The sequence below is a fragment of the Prionailurus bengalensis genome, chromosome D3 (genome assembly GCF_016509475.1).
Source record: "Prionailurus bengalensis isolate Pbe53 chromosome D3, Fcat_Pben_1.1_paternal_pri, whole genome shotgun sequence".
Lineage (NCBI taxonomy): Eukaryota > Metazoa > Chordata > Mammalia > Carnivora > Felidae > Prionailurus > Prionailurus bengalensis.
This window is the reverse complement of record NC_057356.1, coordinates 13,894,306-13,912,076: the sequence shown is the minus strand read 5'-3', so window position 1 is coordinate 13,912,076 and position 17,771 is coordinate 13,894,306. Positions and strand designations below refer to the sequence as shown.

Sequence of the window (17,771 nt, the reverse complement as noted above, 5' to 3'; positions counted from 1 at the left end):
GAAAGAACCTGTAAAATGCTTGGCACGGTACCCTCTCAAGAATATTAAATTAGCTGTTATTACGGCATACTGGTTTAGAGCACAGTCAAGCACAAGCCAAGCGGATCTGAATTAACATCTAGGACACGGGATTCTGAGTAAGTCCGTTTATCTCCCTGAAGCTCAGTTTCCCCATCTGTAACTCAAGGCGATAAAAGTTGATAGGGTTATTGGGAAGATCTGATGAGCTCATGCACAGGAAGCGCTCCGGACACATAATCAGAAAGGGAATCTGCTTTGATCGCTGGTTCGCAGCCGCAGGGCCCACAGCACAGCTGGTTTGTAAGAACGGGTTTCCCTGGGTCAGCCGCGGCCCGCGTCGCGGGGAGGGGGGGTGGCCACGGGTGTGGGCGGGGCGACCTGGGGCCCGGCCCCTCGAGGCGGGTGGGCGGGGCGAAGCGGAGGGCCCTGGCGCGCGCGCGCGGCGGGCCCAGGTACGCGGACAAGATGGCGGCGGCAGCGGTCGACAGCGCGATGGAGGTGGTGCCGGCGCTGGCGGAGGAGGCCGCGCCCGAGGCGGCGGGCCTCAGCTGCCTCGTCAACCTGCCCGGCGAGGTGCTGGAGTACATCCTGTGCAGCGGCTCGCTGACGGCCGCCGACATCGGCCGCGTCTCCAGCACCTGCCGGCGGCTGCGCGAGCTGTGCCAGAGTAGCGGGAAGGTGTGGAAGGAGCAGTTCCGGGTGAGGTGAGCCGGCCGCCCCGCCGCCCGCGCCCCCGCCCTGCGCCCCCTGGGCCCGGGCCTGGCCGGCCCGCGCCGCCGCCTCCCTGCTCGCGCGCGGACCCCTCCCCGGAGGCCACCCCCGGACCCCTGCCCGCGGACCGACAGACAAAGGCCTCCAGGCCGCCGGCTCCCCGGGCCCCTCGGGTCCACGCCGCTGCCCAAATTGCGCATCGGGAAGCGCTCGGCAGCCGGGCCCGCCTTAGAGGGTCACGACGGTAGGATCCCCGCTGATCCATCCCGCGCGCTTCTTTGTGCCGGACTCCGAGTTAAAATGTTTACATGGATCCGGCGATGCAGTGATCTTAACAGCCCTTGGAGGAAGCGGACGCAGCATCCCCTGCTTGCGGGCGGAGAGCACAGATTTCGATGTGGGACCGCGGATAAATCTGGCCCTGGCACACTCGCCGTGTGACCTTGCGGGGTAGCGACTTCCCTTCCTTTTGAGCCTCATGCATCGACTTTAGGCGGTGACAATTAGACCTACCTTTTGCTGTTAGTTATTAAAGGAGATGATGTGTAAGGAGCATTTACGCGGGGCCCGGCTCTCGGGAGGCGCGCAGGAAATGTTAGCAGCCCTGGTCGTCACTGTTATTGTTGCTGCAACTGGCCCCATTTTATAGATGGGGAGCGGAGACACAGCATTCCTACTGCTACGCCAAGGTCACGCCGCGAGCGAGTGCGTGCGTGCCGGGTGGAGATTTGAACGGGGTCCATCGCCAGGGCCCCTAGTGCCGCTAAACCAAACTGCTCGTTCCCTGTGTCTCAAGGCTGCCTTTGATTTCGCGTGTCTGCCTTTGAGTCTCCGTGAAGCTGAGGGGGTGTTTCTCTCCTTGTAGGTGGCCTTCCCTTATGAAACACTACAGCCCCACCGACTACGTCAATTGGTTGGAGGAGTATAAAGTTCGGCAGAAAGCTGGGTTAGAAGCCCGGAAGATTGTAGCCTCCTTCTCAAAGAGGTTCTTTTCAGAGCACGTAAGGATCTGTTGATGTAGCTCCCGGCTTTTGCCTACCGTGGTGCATGTGTCTGGGTCTGGAGGCTTCAGCTCATCCAGCTCTTTTCCGTATCCGTTTTTCAGTCCTCACAATCCCTTACTCACTTAGATGGCCGCAAAGAGTCATTGTGTCCTTTTCCTCCTATCCAACAACGCGAAGCCATTTGTCCCTGCCAGCTTTACTTTTCTAAAGCCAGCGAGAGAATGGGGCTGGAGGGGGAGGGACGGAACTGCAGCACAATGTAGAGGGAATCCAGATCAGCATTCTTTCCCTGCAAGGGGGTTAAACCTATTTTTCGGAGCCTCCCCTTGAGTTGGGGCATCATCAGTGATTGAACGCCGTACGGATTTCACCCAGTAGTTTTCCCGGAAGGGTTGACGAAATTAATACGGTTTTTCTTCTCTGTGGCTTTGAAGATTCTAACCCGTGGTGAATAGCACTATTTGTTAAGGTAGCAGAGGATTAGAAGCGATCTGTAAATCAGAATTATTATTCCCTCAGCTAAATTATCTTGCATTACATATCATTATCCCTGAAAAGTTTTTGCGTCTTTGTTGTTTTTCTTATTATTGCTGAAATGCATGGGGTTTTGTTGTTTGTGTTTTCCCACAAAGTGTCTCAATTTCTGTATCAGGTCCTGGTTCTTTTTGTAACTCTGGGAAGTAGTTCACACTAATCTTTTAAATTTATTTCTTAGTACAGGGGTTGGGGGGAGGTCTGGAAGTAGAGCCAGTCTGATTTATTTATTTTGGGGTTTTGTTTTTTTTTTTTTTAAAGTAAACTGTACGCCCAATGGGGGGCTTGAACTCATGACCCCTGAGATCAAGAGTCACATGCTCTACCAAATGAGCCAGCCAGGCACCCCTGATTTATTTTACTATCATGGTTTACCGAAGATTAATTCCTCTTTTCTTCTTTCTTTCTTTCTTTCTTTCTTTCTTTCTTTCTTTCAAGATTTTATTTTTAAGTAATCTCTACACTCTATATGGGGCTTGAATTTACAACCCCAGGATCAAGAGTTGCATGCTCTACCGACTGAGCCAGCAAAGCACCCCGATCAATTCCTGTTTTCTAATGTTAATTAATATTACTTCATAGGGTTCATACATGCAGAGTGTTTTCAAGGCTTTTCAAGTTTTGAAGGGGAAAATTTGAACTTTGGACAAATTTGAACTTATTCTTCTGTGGAGAATAAAACTAGATACTCCCCAGTATAATTCATTTCTATAAATAAACGTTCGTTGATATTAGGATGGATAGTTTATGTTCTGGATGAGCCATGTCCTGGCTGAAAGCATTCATACCATATTTTTAAAACTGGTACAAATTGTTTATGGGTGCTAGATATATTTGATGCACTTTGTCATGGGCTGCTGGTTTGCAACTCCTAGTCCAACTGGTTTTGTGTGCATTTTTAACAGCCTGTGTGTTTGTCCAATAATGATGAATTGTTATGTTTTTTCCTTAGCTCCCTCTTTCCCTGTACCACTGCCTAATTAGAAGTATGTCAGAGACTTTGAACATAGTAGGAATATACTTAAGATTGATCAGTGGGCGAATGATTACTTTGGCTCAGGACCTTTCTATTCCTATGTTCTCTGCATGCACACAGGTTGACATGAAATTTCCTGGCTACTTTTAAAACCAAGTGGGGGGCGCCTGGGTGGCTCAGTCAGTTAAGCGTCCGACTTCAGCTCAGGTCATGATCTCACGGCTCGGCTCATGAGTTGGAGCTCCGCATCGGGCTCTGTGCTGACAGCTCAGAGCCTGGAGCCAGCTTCAGGTTCTGTGTCTTCCCCCTTTTCTCTGCCCCTCCCCTTCTCATGCTCTGTCTCTCAAAAAATAAAAAAATGTTAAAAAAAAAAAAAGTGTTAAAAAAAAAAATGGAAGAATTAATAGAATTTTAAAGCTCATTGGTACCATCACCTAAATTTACAGAGGAGAAAATAGGCCCAGTGAGTTGAGCTACTTGCCCAAAGTACTAGACTTCTCTCTCTGGGTCTCTGCTCCTACTTGACTGCCTCATAAATTGCATGAAATCATTGTGAATTATGATACTGAAGCTACAGACTATGAAAATATAATTAATGTACAATTGACAATAAAATCTGAACAAATTCTTGATACTGGACTAATTACTTTCCAGCCATGGTGAGTGGTACAGGATAGCGTAGGATAGCATTTACCACTGCCACGAACATGAGCATCTTTGTATCTCAGATTTGTGTATGAGGGTGACAGCACTGTTGCCTGTGACTGAGGCCTGTTTGTATATGTCTTCTTCATAGGTCCCTTGTAATGGTTTTAGTGACATAGAGAATCTTGAGGGACCAGAGATATTTTTTGAGGATGAACTGGTGTGTATCCTAAATATGGAAGGAAGGTAAGTCATAGTTTTAGCAGGGATTGTTTTTTGTTTGTTTGTTCTAATAATAATGCCCAGAATTAACTGCTGTAATTTGTATGTGGCCGAGCCCTGGGACATGGGCTTCCAAATCTTTCATGTCTTGCTGTAATTATATTTTTGAAGAATTCTGTGTAAATAATATAAATACACTGAGACAATTGATATTTAAATAAACCTTACAAAAATCTTTTTGGGAAGAAAAGAGAATGTGCATTTGTTCCCACTGTGGGTCACATACTGGGCTCTGGGAACTTGTATCTGTTATGCCACTTAGTAATATAAACTACCCTTCCTTTGTTATGACCTCTCCATCCACCATCACTGAATTTGTCTGTTATGGGCTGATTTTTTTTTTTTTTTTTTTTTTTAACAATTTCTGAATTTGGGTAAGAAGTCATCTTACTTTGGCTATGAACATTCTAGGTATCTGGTTGAGTCCTTCTTTTATGTCTCCTGATCAAGAAGAATCCATCATCTCTTGGTTGTTGCTTACAAATTTTTATGCCTTCTATTTTCTGCTGTGAAGGTTAATTTCCAGTTTACCTAAAAAGATGACTTGGCTTCCAGTGTAACATACCTGTGAAAAAGGTTTTCTGCTCTAACAGTTTGGAAACTATTAGTGATGGAAGGTAGAAATGTAGCTTAGCATCTTCCTTAAGAGAGCTCACTGTGATGTGTCTCACAAACAAGAAATAAGGTATTCTTCTTGTTGTTTTTAAAGGGATTTAGGAGAGAGAAATGTCTATAAGTGGAACAACTGTAGGGGAGAGGTAAGATGTGCCACTATTCTAGGCCTTGGATGAGTTCAGATGCAGAGGTCATTTTTCCGTTTCTATTTTGGTTTATCTATAAATGAATTAAAGTATGATCTAATAGTCAGCATTGTGCAGCCTTAAAAATAAAAGCTGGCCTGTCTTTTTTACATATATATGCATATACTTTAAAATACATAAATGTAACATATATACTGTTTATTAGTTTAGTTTTTTCTAAATTTTTTTTAAACATTTATTCGTCCTTGAGAGACAGAGAGAGGCAGAGCATGAGCAGGGGACGGGGAGAGAGAGACACACACAGAATCCGAAGCAGGTTCCAGGCTCTGAGCTGTTTGTTAGCACAGAGCCTGACGCGGGGCTCGAACTTTCGAACTGCGAGACCATGACCTGAGCCGAAGTTGAACGCTCAGCCAACTGAGCCACCCAGGCGCCCCAAGTTGTTTTAGTTTTGGTTTGATGTTGAGTGCAGACTTTGTTTCTTTTTGCTTATGCTGTTTCTCCCTTCCTCCTTACTCCCTCCATTTGTGTTGGTTTCCTGGCCCCGCCCCTGTAATTAACTTAGGTTGCCAACTTAGGTTGTGTTCCTCATGCCAATATACATCCACGTTCGTGGGGATAGCACATCGTTATTTCACAAAATTGTGATCATTAACTAGGTACTTTCCTATATCTTTTTTTTCTCATTCAGCCATTACCTTGTGGAAATCTAATCAACTGATTTGATTCATTTTATTAATGGCCGTTTACTGTTTTACAGTATGTACCATAGTTTATTTAACTACCCTGCTGTCGATGAGTAACCACTATCTTCTCCATCTTATGTTGCTGGGGAGGGTGATGTTTTTCGTGGTGTCATTTCTAAGTAATAGGCTCGTAGGAATGAGTGTCCGAGGTCAGGCTATAGAATGTTACTGAAAAACATAAAAGATAGCGTGTCCTTGGGTGGAGAGACTTATTATCACAAAAATGTCAGTTCTTCTAAAATTAACACATAGCCCTAGTGCCATTCCATTTCAGTTCCAAAAAGAGTTTGGGGACAGGAGGGTTTTTTTGTGTGTTTTAATTGGATAATATTGGCATAAAATATATTGAGAACAATAAATTCACTAGAAAAGCCAGAAAAAACAATTTTTAAATAATCACGATGTAAGACTTGCACGGCTAGATGATAAGGCATATGATAAAGCTAGCTGTAATCAAAACAATATAATGTTTAAATGAAAGTTGAGAGCGACATCAGTGATAATTATTCAGAAACAGGTCCCAGAATAGAAGATAATCTATTTAAAGTCAGAGGGGGAAAGATGGCATATTTAATAAATAGTATTGGAGGTAACTGAATATTCATCTGGAAGAAATTAGAACATCATGTAGCAAAATTAAGTTCCACAAGATTAAATTACCTAAATTTAAAAGTTACCACAATGAAAATCCCTCAATTAAATAGACTTCGGGTCCAATCTAGGGAGACCTACTTAACCAAGACTGATAATACAAAAGCAGTACAAGAATATAGACAAAGGGTTTTTCAATAAGAAATAAACTTCCCTATGAGCAAAGAAACTGTAAAGAAAGCCGATAGAATTCTTAAAATTTCTAAGAGGAAATTGAAAAATGTACAAAGGAGGAGGACATTCAGAAAAGAGCAAATCCAAGTAGCTGAGAATCATGTAGATCTTTAAATTCACTCTTCACAGAAATGTTAAGTAGTAACAAAATATTGCTTTTTTCACCTCTCTCATTGGCAAAATGACTAAATAGGCACAGCCAATTAAAAAGTATACTGTTGGGGCACCTGGGTGGCTTAGTCAGTTAAGTGTCTGACCAGCTCAGGTCATGATCACAGCTCATGGGTTCGAGCCCCACATCAGGGTCTGTGCTGACAACTCAGAGGCTGAAGCCTGCTTTGGATTCTGTGTCTCCCACTGTCTTTGCCCGTCCCCTGCTCACATGCTGTCTCTTTCTCCTTCAAAAGTAAATATTTTAAAAAATTTATTAAATTAAAAAAAAAGTATAGTGTTATCGTCTTTTTAGAAGTAAATGTCATAGATATGTCACCCCTTGGCCTGACATAATTTGAGCCTAAAACAGGGTTATTTTTAAATGACAGGGAATATGCTCACATTTGTAAATATTTTGGGATACTTTACATTTGTAAATATTTTGGGTATTCTTGAAGGAGCCTGTTTGTTTTCATTCCCAGCAAATGCTTATTGTGCAGATACGGAAAGTATAAAAAGGAAGAAGGATAGTTTTCCAAAAATGCTAAAGCATTAATCTCTGGATATTTGAAAATATTTTGCTTTTATGGTGTTCTGTGTGGTCTTTAAAAAGAGTACATCTTCAATAAAGATTTGAAACAACATATTAAAAATGGCATACAGTATACTTGAGAAAATGACCCAGAGTGACCATCACTGAAACATTTCAGTAAACCTACTGGATTTTAAAAGAAAAGTCCTTTGGGCATCCAAGCAAAAAAGATGAAGTCACTTACAAGGGAAAGAAAATCAGAATATCATCAGACTTTTCAACAACTGCTCTGTGTCAGAGGAAAAAACAGTAACATATTTAAGATGCTCAAGGATCAAAAATGTCAGCCAAGGATTTTTATATCCAGCCAAACTGACTTCCAAGTATAAAGACTGCAGACCCAAACTTACCAACTTGCAAGGACTCAGGGACTTTTGAGCCCTTCATGAGAAATGTTCTAGAAAATAGGACAGTGTCAGACAACCAAAACAACCAGAGAGACACTGACACAAGGACTAATGGTGACCATCAAATCCGTATTTATTTGTAGGATTACATCCAAGTGACAGTTAATAGGGTAGAAGGTATTGTATGTAATGGCCATAAACCCTTTTAATATAGATGTAGTACAACTGTTTAAAAAGCTGAGCAGAGAATAGGGCAGAATGTAAGCAAAATAAATTTAGCTCTTGTCAGTACTCATCAAGGTGATAAATATATTGGTCTCGTTATTCTGAAGCTTGGTATATGTATGTTTCTAAGAGGGATGTGGAATAAAGCAGACAAGTAACTAGGTGATATTCTAAGTCATCTCTGGTATCCTGGATAAGTAGAGTATTCTTGGAAGAAAGAAATGGTAAAAATTGTATAGTTCTGAATTTGATTTAGAAGTGTCAGTATGAATTCCTGATGTATATTTAAAAATAATGTAGGTGTATGTGTGTGTGTGTGTGTATATATACACACATAGACACATGAGATTTATTATTTCTATCCATTGAAAAGGTTCAGAAACAACAACCAGCCTAGTAGAAATGATGATCCCTAGTAGTCAGACAGTGGTCTTAATATACCATTTCCCATCAAAAGAAGCCAGGGTTTTGGGGAAAGGGCTGATTCTAGGTCTTATACAGGAATTGTAAAAGATCAGGCTGGAGAATCTTGAAAGCCTGGAACCAGGTATCAGGAGAAGTACCAATATTTCATGTTGTAAGTGTTCAGGGACCAACGTGGAGAGGCTTCCATTGGCCAGAGATAGGATTTGAGCAGTAGCTTGGATAATAACTGGAATGGGATGAAACACACCAACTGTGTTTAGCTCCGCTAGTTCATAATAATACTTAGCAACAACTAATTGTTCACCTCTGGAGGGTAATAGAAATCCAAATTATTATTATTTTGAAAAACAGCAAAAGGAAAGACATGAGCATTTATCCCGCCTTTCCTATATATTGTGCCGTTGGGGGAGCCAGATAGTAGATGAGAGGAAATTATTCCTTGTAGAAATACTCTGGCTAATAAATGAAGAAGGGATGGTGGAATTAGAATATCACCACTTTGCGACCTCTAACGAATTAACAGACCTGGGCACTGAGGAGCGGTGGCTGCTAACATCACCAAAGAGACAGCCAAGGCATGATTGCCTCCTGATGGAAGGACTTCCTTGCCAAATAAACAGAATCTGAATCTGATCAAGCCTCTACATCCAATTTGCAGGGAATTCAGAAGACAGAAGAGCATGTGAAACTATACCTTGTGGATGCAATCAGCAGATTCCAGACTGGGAAATTCAGGTCACACAACCAGGTTTCTTCAGCAAATACAGTGCAAGGGACAGAAAAGATGGAGGGGATCCTGTGGATTAAGAGACTTGAAAGACCTCAAAACTGGCTAGAGAGTTTAGGGCTGTACGTTTGGTGAGGCAGTGATGAGCGTGGAGGTGTGGGTTGTGATTGCTGTGGGTGGGAGGAGAAGGTCTTGGAGTACTTCTGGGGTGTCTGCGAAGTTTCTCGGCCTGAGTGGTGGATACAGGGTTGTTTGCCTTATACTAATGCATTAAGCTGCTTACTTGTTTCGTGCACTTTTCTAGATTGACACACTTTACAACTCAAAGGTTAAAAGGCTGGTGGAACCTAGCTCTGCTGACGGTCATTTACTAACTGAAGAGTGAGAGGCCTTTCTTTCTGAAGTCACGCAGATAAAGTAATCACTGTCACCCTGTTTCCCGTGATCCCCATGTACATTTGGTATGTCTGGTGAAGTATCTCATCCACTAGCAAGTATTTATTGAGCTTCTGCTGTGTGCCAGACCTGTCCCAGGCACTGAGGATACAGCGGTGAACAACACAGAAAGCACTGCGTCTGTGGGGCTTACCTTCCAGTGGGGCAGAGAGTCACTAACCTAGTAAGATGATTTAGTACATTAGAAGAGGAGAAGGGGCTCTAGACAGATACTAACCAGGCAGGAGGGTGAAGCGGGGAGAGGGGAGAAGGCCTTACTCAAAATGGCATTTGAATGAAAACCTGAAAGGAGGTGAGGGTGGAGGTTGCAAATCTCCAGGGAACGAACCTTCCAGTCAAGGACCTGAGAGTGCTGAGGCCCCAGGTGAGCACCACAGAGCACGATGGCACAGCAGGGAAGCCAGTGTGGCTGGAGGCCGGGCAGAGATGGGGAATAGCAGGAATTGAGGTTAGGTCATGGGGCGAGAGTGTAAGGCACCGTCGTTAGGACTGGAGCTTTTACTTTGAGCGAGGTGGAAAACCCCTGGAGACGGGTACGGGATTTTTGTGCCGTGACTTAACATGTTAACTGAAGCGCTCTGGCTGCCGTGTGGAGGGGCAGGATTTGAAGTGGAAGCTCAGTGAGGACGCAGATGAGCTAGTGAGAAGTGTTCACCTGTCCGATACACGCTGAAGATAGAACTGATAGCTCTGGTGGATGGCTGGAATGGTCTGCGAGAGCAGGCCAGCAAGGAGGGCAGGATGGCCCCAAGGTTTGCGGCCTGACTGCAGCAGCAGAGTCGCGTTCACCCGAGACATTTCAGGAGCTCACCGGATATCCGAGCGGGGATGTGGAGTAGCAGTTGCACGTAAGGAGAAGTGTGTTCTGGGAAATGAGTTGAAGGCTGCCAGAAACAATATATGAAACCATGAGACTGGACGAGATCACCACGGCAGTGATCGTAGAGAAAGTCGGCCGCCCAGGGCCTGAGTTCCCTGAGGCAGGTGCCCAGCGGCCAGCAAAGAATTCCAGACGCCTCACCCCTAGCTCCTGAGCCTCGACCAACTTTTCAGCCCCAGCTGAAAAGCCCCAGCTTTTCAGGTTTCTCTCGGATTTCCTTTTAGTCAATCTGAAGCCACGCAGGTCAGTGTTTCTTGGATTTCAGCACTACTGATTCAGTGTTACATTACAGATGCAAAGTCCTAAATTGTGTTGTCTGCTTCTGTGATAACAAGTGCTGTGTGGTCATGAACCAGTTATATTCTTCTTGTTAAGTAGACTCTTTACATGCTGTAATTAGTGTGAAGGGAAGTAAAAAAAAAAAAAAAAAGTAATCGGAGGTTTTTATAGTGTCTTGATTCTCATTGGCTTGTTTGTTTGTTTTCCAGAAAAGCTCTGACTTGGAAGTACTACGCTAAAAAAATTCTTTACTACCTACGCCAACAGAAAATTTTAAATAACCTAAAGGCATTTCTTCAGCAGCCTGATGACTATGAATCGTACCTTGAAGGTGAGATCTCAGCGATGATCTTCCAATAGGCAGCTAAGTTGTCGCTCTCAGAAGTAGTGGATACCATCCCCAAGGGTGGAGCAGTGGAAACGTGGACCGGGCCGGGCCGCGTGGGCTTCTGGAGGTGGGATTGTGTGGTCTGATCACTTAGGTAGGCAGAACTGCTCACCCTAGAGCTCAGATTTTGCCAGAATATTTGGCCGTCAGCTGAAGCAAGACAGCGCCTTCTGAAGATGCACCATCAGTTCAAAGCACGAGGCTGATATTTTAGCTAATGAGGTTAAATTCCCTGTTTGTCTAAGCTTTCAAGCGTCATTTCCGAATCAGAAATAAATGTATCCAGTTTTGTCTCCATGGGACCTCATGCAGATCCCTTCACCTCCCTGGTTGGAGTTCAAGGAGGACGAAGTGCCCTCGCGCGTCAGTGAGTCTGCTTGTCCATAATGAGAAGTGAGGAGGAAAAGTCGAGTGGACGGACGCGGTGAAGGGAATAACTTTCTGTTCCTGCTAAGTCGGGCAAGAACAAAATGTGACTTAATTTTTTCTTTTAACTAATTTAAATTCCTAGCGTATCACACAAACGCTCCCATAAGTCATGGTTACGGAGTACAGATACGCCTGTCCGTTCACTTTCATTCCCTGCTCCCCACAATTTACCCAGTTCGCCGGTTTTCTTCCTTGCCAGCATTTCCGTGGTCATGTCCCCGCTCTGTTACTGTTGTCGTGCGGGCTGTCACCAGCTCTCCCAGCAGCAGCTTTCTGAGTAGCACTTGCTTCCCTGAGCCCCATGGCTTCTGACCCCCTAGTGCTAGTCCAGCCCGAAACCTGGCCTTTCCGCCACTCTGAGTGGCCACCTGATTTCCTTTGTTTGTTGTTGCTTTTTAGTGCCTTCCGTAATCCGGACCTCCCCTAGCCCCAGACTTTTCCCCATTACTCTCCAAAACACACCCTTTGCTCCAGCCAGTATTGTCCTCCCTCCTGGCTTTGTATCTTCGTTAGTGGTATCCCCCTCTCAAATCCTGCTTGCCTGCAAGAGTTCCAGGTCCTGTGTAACTTCCGTTGAGTTTCTGCTGACTACTGCAATGCGTGCAGATTTTACTTGCCTCGGGAGGGATGCAGGCAGTAGCATTGACTAGTAGACCATGGTTAATGTCTGTTTCAGGTGCGGGCATTTTTCTCCAACTGATCATTAACTTTCTTGTGTCCCTGGTCCTTTAACGTTATTATGATCCACTGCATACTCCATGGTGCCCAGTGTGGATTCTTACTGATTGTGTAAAAGTCTCATATCCAGAAGGAAGTGAAAAATCTGTTTCAGTTGATTAAAATCAAACAGCCCTATCACCCTGGAATTTTCTATGTGTACTGGAGTTGAGAGTCCCCCACTCTTCTGTTCATTCCACAGTCAGGAACAGTTTAACAGGGTGTGTTTTCTGTAGCTTGTTTATAGAGACGATTGCTTCTTTTTCATCTTGCAAATACAAACTAACATGGTTGTCCATAACTCATCCAATCAGTACTGTAGGCACTGGGTAGCCATTGAAAGTTTTTAAGTGATTGAGCAGGAAGTTGGCTCCAAGGTTTTGATTCTTGGTGACTGACAAGAATAATCTGATAACTATTAACGAAGTCTAGGAATCATAGCATTAGGATGGAATGGACTTTGGAGAAGTCCTGCAGCCAACAGGTGAGGAAACTCCATCCCGAGGAAGCCCAGGAGCCAATCCCTGGCTAGTGGCAAAATTAGCACTAGGGTCCCAGCTCTTGTTCACTGCCTTCAGCTCCTTTGGGATGTTGAGTAGGGGGTCAAGATCCTAAATTGAATTTAAATGACTTGAATTTAAAATGACTTAAAAAAAAAAAAAGCAATAACTGCAGCTTCCCAAGTGAAATTGTCTCATAACCAAATGATCAAGTTAGCCCTTTGGCATCTGGTTAGAAAATGACCTAAGGTCGGGGCGCCTGGATGGCTCAGTCACGTAGGTGTCTGACTCTTGACTTCAGCTGGGGTCGTGATCTCACAATTTGTGGGTTCGAGTCCTGTGTGGAGCCCTTCATTGGGCTCCACACTGCCGGGGCAGAGCCTGCCTAGTATTCTAAATACATACATACGTACATGATTCTAAACAAATACATACATACATACAAAACAAAAGAAAATGACCCAAGGTAATAAAGAGCAGAGAGGTGATTTTCAAGACACTGTGTCTCCAGTGTACTTTGTACAAGTCTTTGGCTACAGGTCCCCTGAGTGTCACTATTTCTGTAATTCAGAAGTATAGTTCTCTCCAGAGTTCATTTACTATTTCACCTTTGAGGGGTACAGTTTGTGGAAATCTGTCATTGTGAGGGCTTTCAGCTTTTTAAATGTTCTTTTAAGTAAAGGAACTGGCTTATGCCATTAAGTGTTCAGAGTTCTTGGGAAGATCTCCTTTATAGCATTTATTCCTCTTTGTAATAGAGTATGGGAATATGCTGTATATCACGTGGTTTCTTGAGTCCATGACCTTTGAGAGAGAGTTTGGTTTATTTTTATGTAAAAAAAAATATTTTTTTAATGTTTATTACTTATTTTTGAGAGAGGGAGAGACAGTGCAAGCTGGGGAGGAGCAGAGAGAGAGGGAGACACAGAACCCGAAGCAGGCTCCAGGCTCCGAGCTGTCAGCACAGAGCCTGACGTGGGGCTGGAACCCACGAACTGTGAGATCATGACCTGAGCCGAAGCCGGACGCTCAACTGACTGAGCCACCCACCCAGGTGCCTGTATTTTATTTTTTTAAATAAAGTGTGTAAACTCCTTTGTTGTGAGAAAGTTGCTCCTTTTCCATGTATCAGCAGCAGGGTCTGGCATCTACAGATGAAGCTTATCTGGCAGGTGGTGGAAAGAAGGATGGCCCCAAGTGTCTGTGCCGAGTGACCAACTAATAGGATGAAGGCAGAAATAGGAATTTATTCAGTGATTCCTGTTTATTTTCAGGCGCTGTATATATTGACCAGTACTGCAATCCTCTCTCTGACATCAGCCTCAAAGATATCCAGGCCCAGATTGACAACATCGTAGAGCTGGTCTGCAAAACCCTCCGGGGCATGAACAGTCGCCACCCCAGCTTGGCCTTCAAGGCAGGTGTGGAATTGCTTTGGATCCAACTGTATTTGCAAAAGAAAACCTAGCAGAGCTATTGGTTAATGTGAGAAATTCTGTAGTATGTTTCCATTATGTCACCAAAGAAGCAGTTAATGACACAACCACATGTTCCCTTGGAAGTGTGAAAGACTTGAACTTCATATTCTTTCCTCCACCCTGGACTGGCATCACCTACTGAGTATTGTTAGGACATTGCCAGTGTCTGCGTGTGACAGGTCGTTTGGGATGCTGGTCACAGCCTTGCCAGTGCTTCTGTCCTCAGAGTAGATCTCTGTGTTTCAGGTGAATCCTCCATGATAATGGAGATAGAACTCCAGAGCCAGGTGCTGGACGCCATGAACTACGTCCTTTATGACCAGCTGAAGTTTAAGGGGAACCGAATGGATTACTATAATGCCCTAAACTTATACATGCACCAGGTAAATGTGGGTGTATTAAAACATAATCATATGTCTTTTTGAAAGCTCATTTTTGATAAATTGTATAGTTTGGAGCACAGATACATGGTCTTTTCATCTCTCAATGCCCAGTGAAACTCACTTTTGCCTCCACTGTAAGGGTATTGCTATGAATTTTTATTTCTTTATAGTGTCCTCTGTGTGAAAACCCTTGATCATTTCCTGTCTAGAAATACACATTTCTCTGACTTTGTTTGGTTAATTTGTGTCTTATGAACACTAAACTGTGAAACTAATCGGATCTTTTTCCTACACTGGCTTCTAGAAGCCTTGGAAGAAATCTGGCCAGCCATTTTGGCCAAATTGATACTTCGTTTTTATGTGCTTCCTTCTTGACACTGTTTTCAGATCTATTCTGTTGCTCTGTATGCTAATCTTTTTCTGTCGTATTTCATACACTTTCCTTGAAATGACCTTAAATTCTTTTGGAAGAACAGCCTATCTGTGCTTACAGAGTGGAGCCTGCTTGGCATTGTCTCTCTTTCCCTTTCCCCCTGCCCCTCCCCTGCTCATTCTCTCTCTTTTTGTCTCAAAATAAATAAATGAAACTTAAAAAATGGAAGAACAGCCTAGATCACAGGTCTGTAGACTTTTTTCTGTGAAGGGCCAAACAGGCCTTTTGGTTTGGCAAGCCAGATGCTCTGTGTCCCAACTGCTTAGTTCTGCCATTGTAGTTGAAAGGGGGCACAGACGTTACCAAACCAAACGGGTGCGGCTGTGTTCCAATGAAACTCTGTACACGGACATAGAAATTTGAGTTTCATGTGATTTTTTTTTTTTTTTTTTTTTTTTTTTTTTAATTTTTTTTTTCAACGTTTATTTATTTTTGGGACAGAGAGAGACAGAGCATGAACGGGGGAGGGGCAGAAAGAGAGGGAGACACAGAATCGGAAACAGGCTCCAGGCTCCGAGCCATCGGCCCAGAGCCCGACGCGGGGCTCGAACTCACGGACCGCGAGATCGTGACCTGGCTGAAGTCGGACGCTTAACCGACTACGCCACCCAGGCGCCCCGAGTTTCATGTGATTTTTAATGTGTCACAAAACGGTACTCTTTTGACTTTCTTTAAACACTAAAAAATGTGAAAGCTCTTCTCATGCGGGCCGTACGGAAACAGGTGGTGGACTTGGCCCGCGGACTGCAGTTTGCAGACCCTTGATCTAAAAAAAAGCAAATATTCATCCACTTAAACCACAAAACCTAGTGTCGTTCCTGATGCACAGTGAGTGCCTAGTAAGGACTTGCTTTGAAGGAATGAGAAGGGAAGGTTCGTTTCTGTGAAGCTAAGGGATTTTTTTCCTCCTTCAGGTTTTGATTCGAAGAACAGGAATTCCGATCAGCATGTCTCTGCTCTACTTGACAATTGCCCGGCAGTTGGGGGTCCCACTGGAACCTGTCAACTTCCCCAGTCACTTCTTGTTAAGGTGGTGCCAAGGTGCAGAAGGGTGAGCCACCTATGCCATATGTTGTGATTGGTCCTCGGGATTCACTCCCACTGTGCTGAGAGGAAGTGTGGTAACGGAACAGAGGTCGACTAGGGCACGGGGTGTGGGGCAGCTGTCTTGTTCCTTGGCCATCAGTGACCGTATTCTGGTTCTGAGAGAAGGGCACTCTGGATCTTTCTGTATTACTTCTTAAAGCTGCATGTGAACTTATAGTCATCTAAAAGTAAGTATAAAGACTAGGACTAGGGGTGCCTGGGTGGCTCAGTCGATTAAGCGTCCGACTTCAGCTCAGGTCATGATCTCACATTCATGAGTTCAAGCCCTGAGTTGGGCTCTGTGCTGACAGCCTGGAGCCTGCTTCCTTTCTGTGTCTCCCTCTCTCTGTGCCTCTCCCTCATTCGCACTCTGTCTCTTTCTGTCTCTCAAAATTAAATAAACGTTAAAAAAAACAAAAAGAGGAATAGAGGAGCACCTGTATGGCTCAGTTGGCTAAGGATCTGCCTCTTGATTTCCGCTCTCACAATTTGTGAGATCAAACACTGTGTCTGCCTCTGCACAGACCACGTGGAGTCTGCCTCCCTTGCTCTCTGCCCCACACCCGCATGCACATGCACATTCTTTCTCCAAAATGAATAAACGTTAAAAAACATGTTTAAGTTTGTTTATTTTGGAGAAAGAGAGTGTGTGTGAGCGGGGAGGGGCAGAGAGTGAAGAATCTGAAGCAGGTTCCAGGCCCCACGCTGTCAGCACAGAGCCCCACGTGGGGCTGGAACTCACGAACCACAAGATCCCGAACCTGAGCTGGAGTCGAACACTTAACCAGCTGAGTCACCCAGGTGCCCCAAACGAAATAAACTTGAAAAAAAAAAAAGAGTAGGACTAGGAGGTCAGGATTTTAGGTGGATCTTAAAGTCCTTTTGTTGCAAAGCAGATCAGATCAAAGAGTTCTTTTTGTTTAACAAGGAATCTTGCTTTTTACTTTTTTTTTTTAAGTTTTTATTTAAATTCCAGTTAGTTGACATACGGTGTAATGTTAGTTTCCAGTGTACAATTTAGTGATTCAGCACTTCTGTACAACACTTGGTGCCCATCACAACACGTGCACTCCTTAATCTCCATCACCTATTTCTCCCATCCCCCCGTGCACCCCCCCCCCCCGTAACCATCAGTTTATTCTCTATAGTTAAGAGTCTGTTTCTTGGTTTGCCTTTTTTTTTTCTTTTCCCTTTCTTTATTTGTTTTATTTCTTAAATTCCACATATGAGTGGAATCACGTGGTATTTGTCTTTCTCTGATGTATTTTGCTTTGCATAATATCCTCAAGTTCCATTCACATCCTTACAGATGGTAAGATTTCATTCTTTTTTATGGCTGAGTAATATTCCACTATATACACACACATATGGATATGTATATGCATATATACACACACACACACACACACACCCCACACCTTTTTTATCCATTCACCAGTTGATGGACACTTGGGCTGCTTCCATAATTTGGCTATTGTAGATAATGCTGCTATAAACATAGGGGGCATATATCCCTTTGGATTAGTATTTTTGTATTCTTTGGATAAATACCTAGTAATGTGATTGCTGGATTAACCTTTTGAGGAACCTTCATACTGTTTTCCAGAATGGATGCACCAGTTTGCATTCCCACCAACAGTGTGCAAGGGTTCATTCCCCTTTCTCCACATCCTTATCCACACCTGGTGTTTCTTATATTGTTGATATTCACCATTCTGACAGTGTAAGGTGATATGTCATTGTAGTTTTGATTTGTGTTTCCCTGAT

General features: G+C 44.0%; 1 protein-coding gene across 3 annotated transcripts in view; it reads left to right on the top strand.

Annotated features, from left to right (window-relative positions):
- Positions 1-427: 427 nt before the first annotated feature.
- The window catches only part of FBXO21 (F-box protein 21), a 54,618-nt gene continuing 37,274 nt past the window's right edge, over positions 428-17,771 (top strand). The window contains exons 1-7 of one of the 3 annotated variants that reach the window (XM_043557704.1): positions 428-725; positions 1,598-1,733; positions 4,043-4,137; positions 10,800-10,921; positions 13,899-14,045; positions 14,349-14,485; positions 15,833-15,969. In XM_043557704.1, coding sequence (XP_043413639.1) covers positions 487-725; positions 1,598-1,733; positions 4,043-4,137; positions 10,800-10,921; positions 13,899-14,045; positions 14,349-14,485; positions 15,833-15,969 — 1,013 coding nt within the window. In that variant the 5' untranslated portion in view covers positions 428-486. The remainder of the gene's footprint in view (positions 726-1,597; positions 1,734-4,042; positions 4,138-10,799; positions 10,922-13,898; positions 14,046-14,348; positions 14,486-15,832; positions 15,970-17,771) is intronic. The other 2 variants (XM_043557703.1, XM_043557702.1) reach the window with 2 other exon arrangements.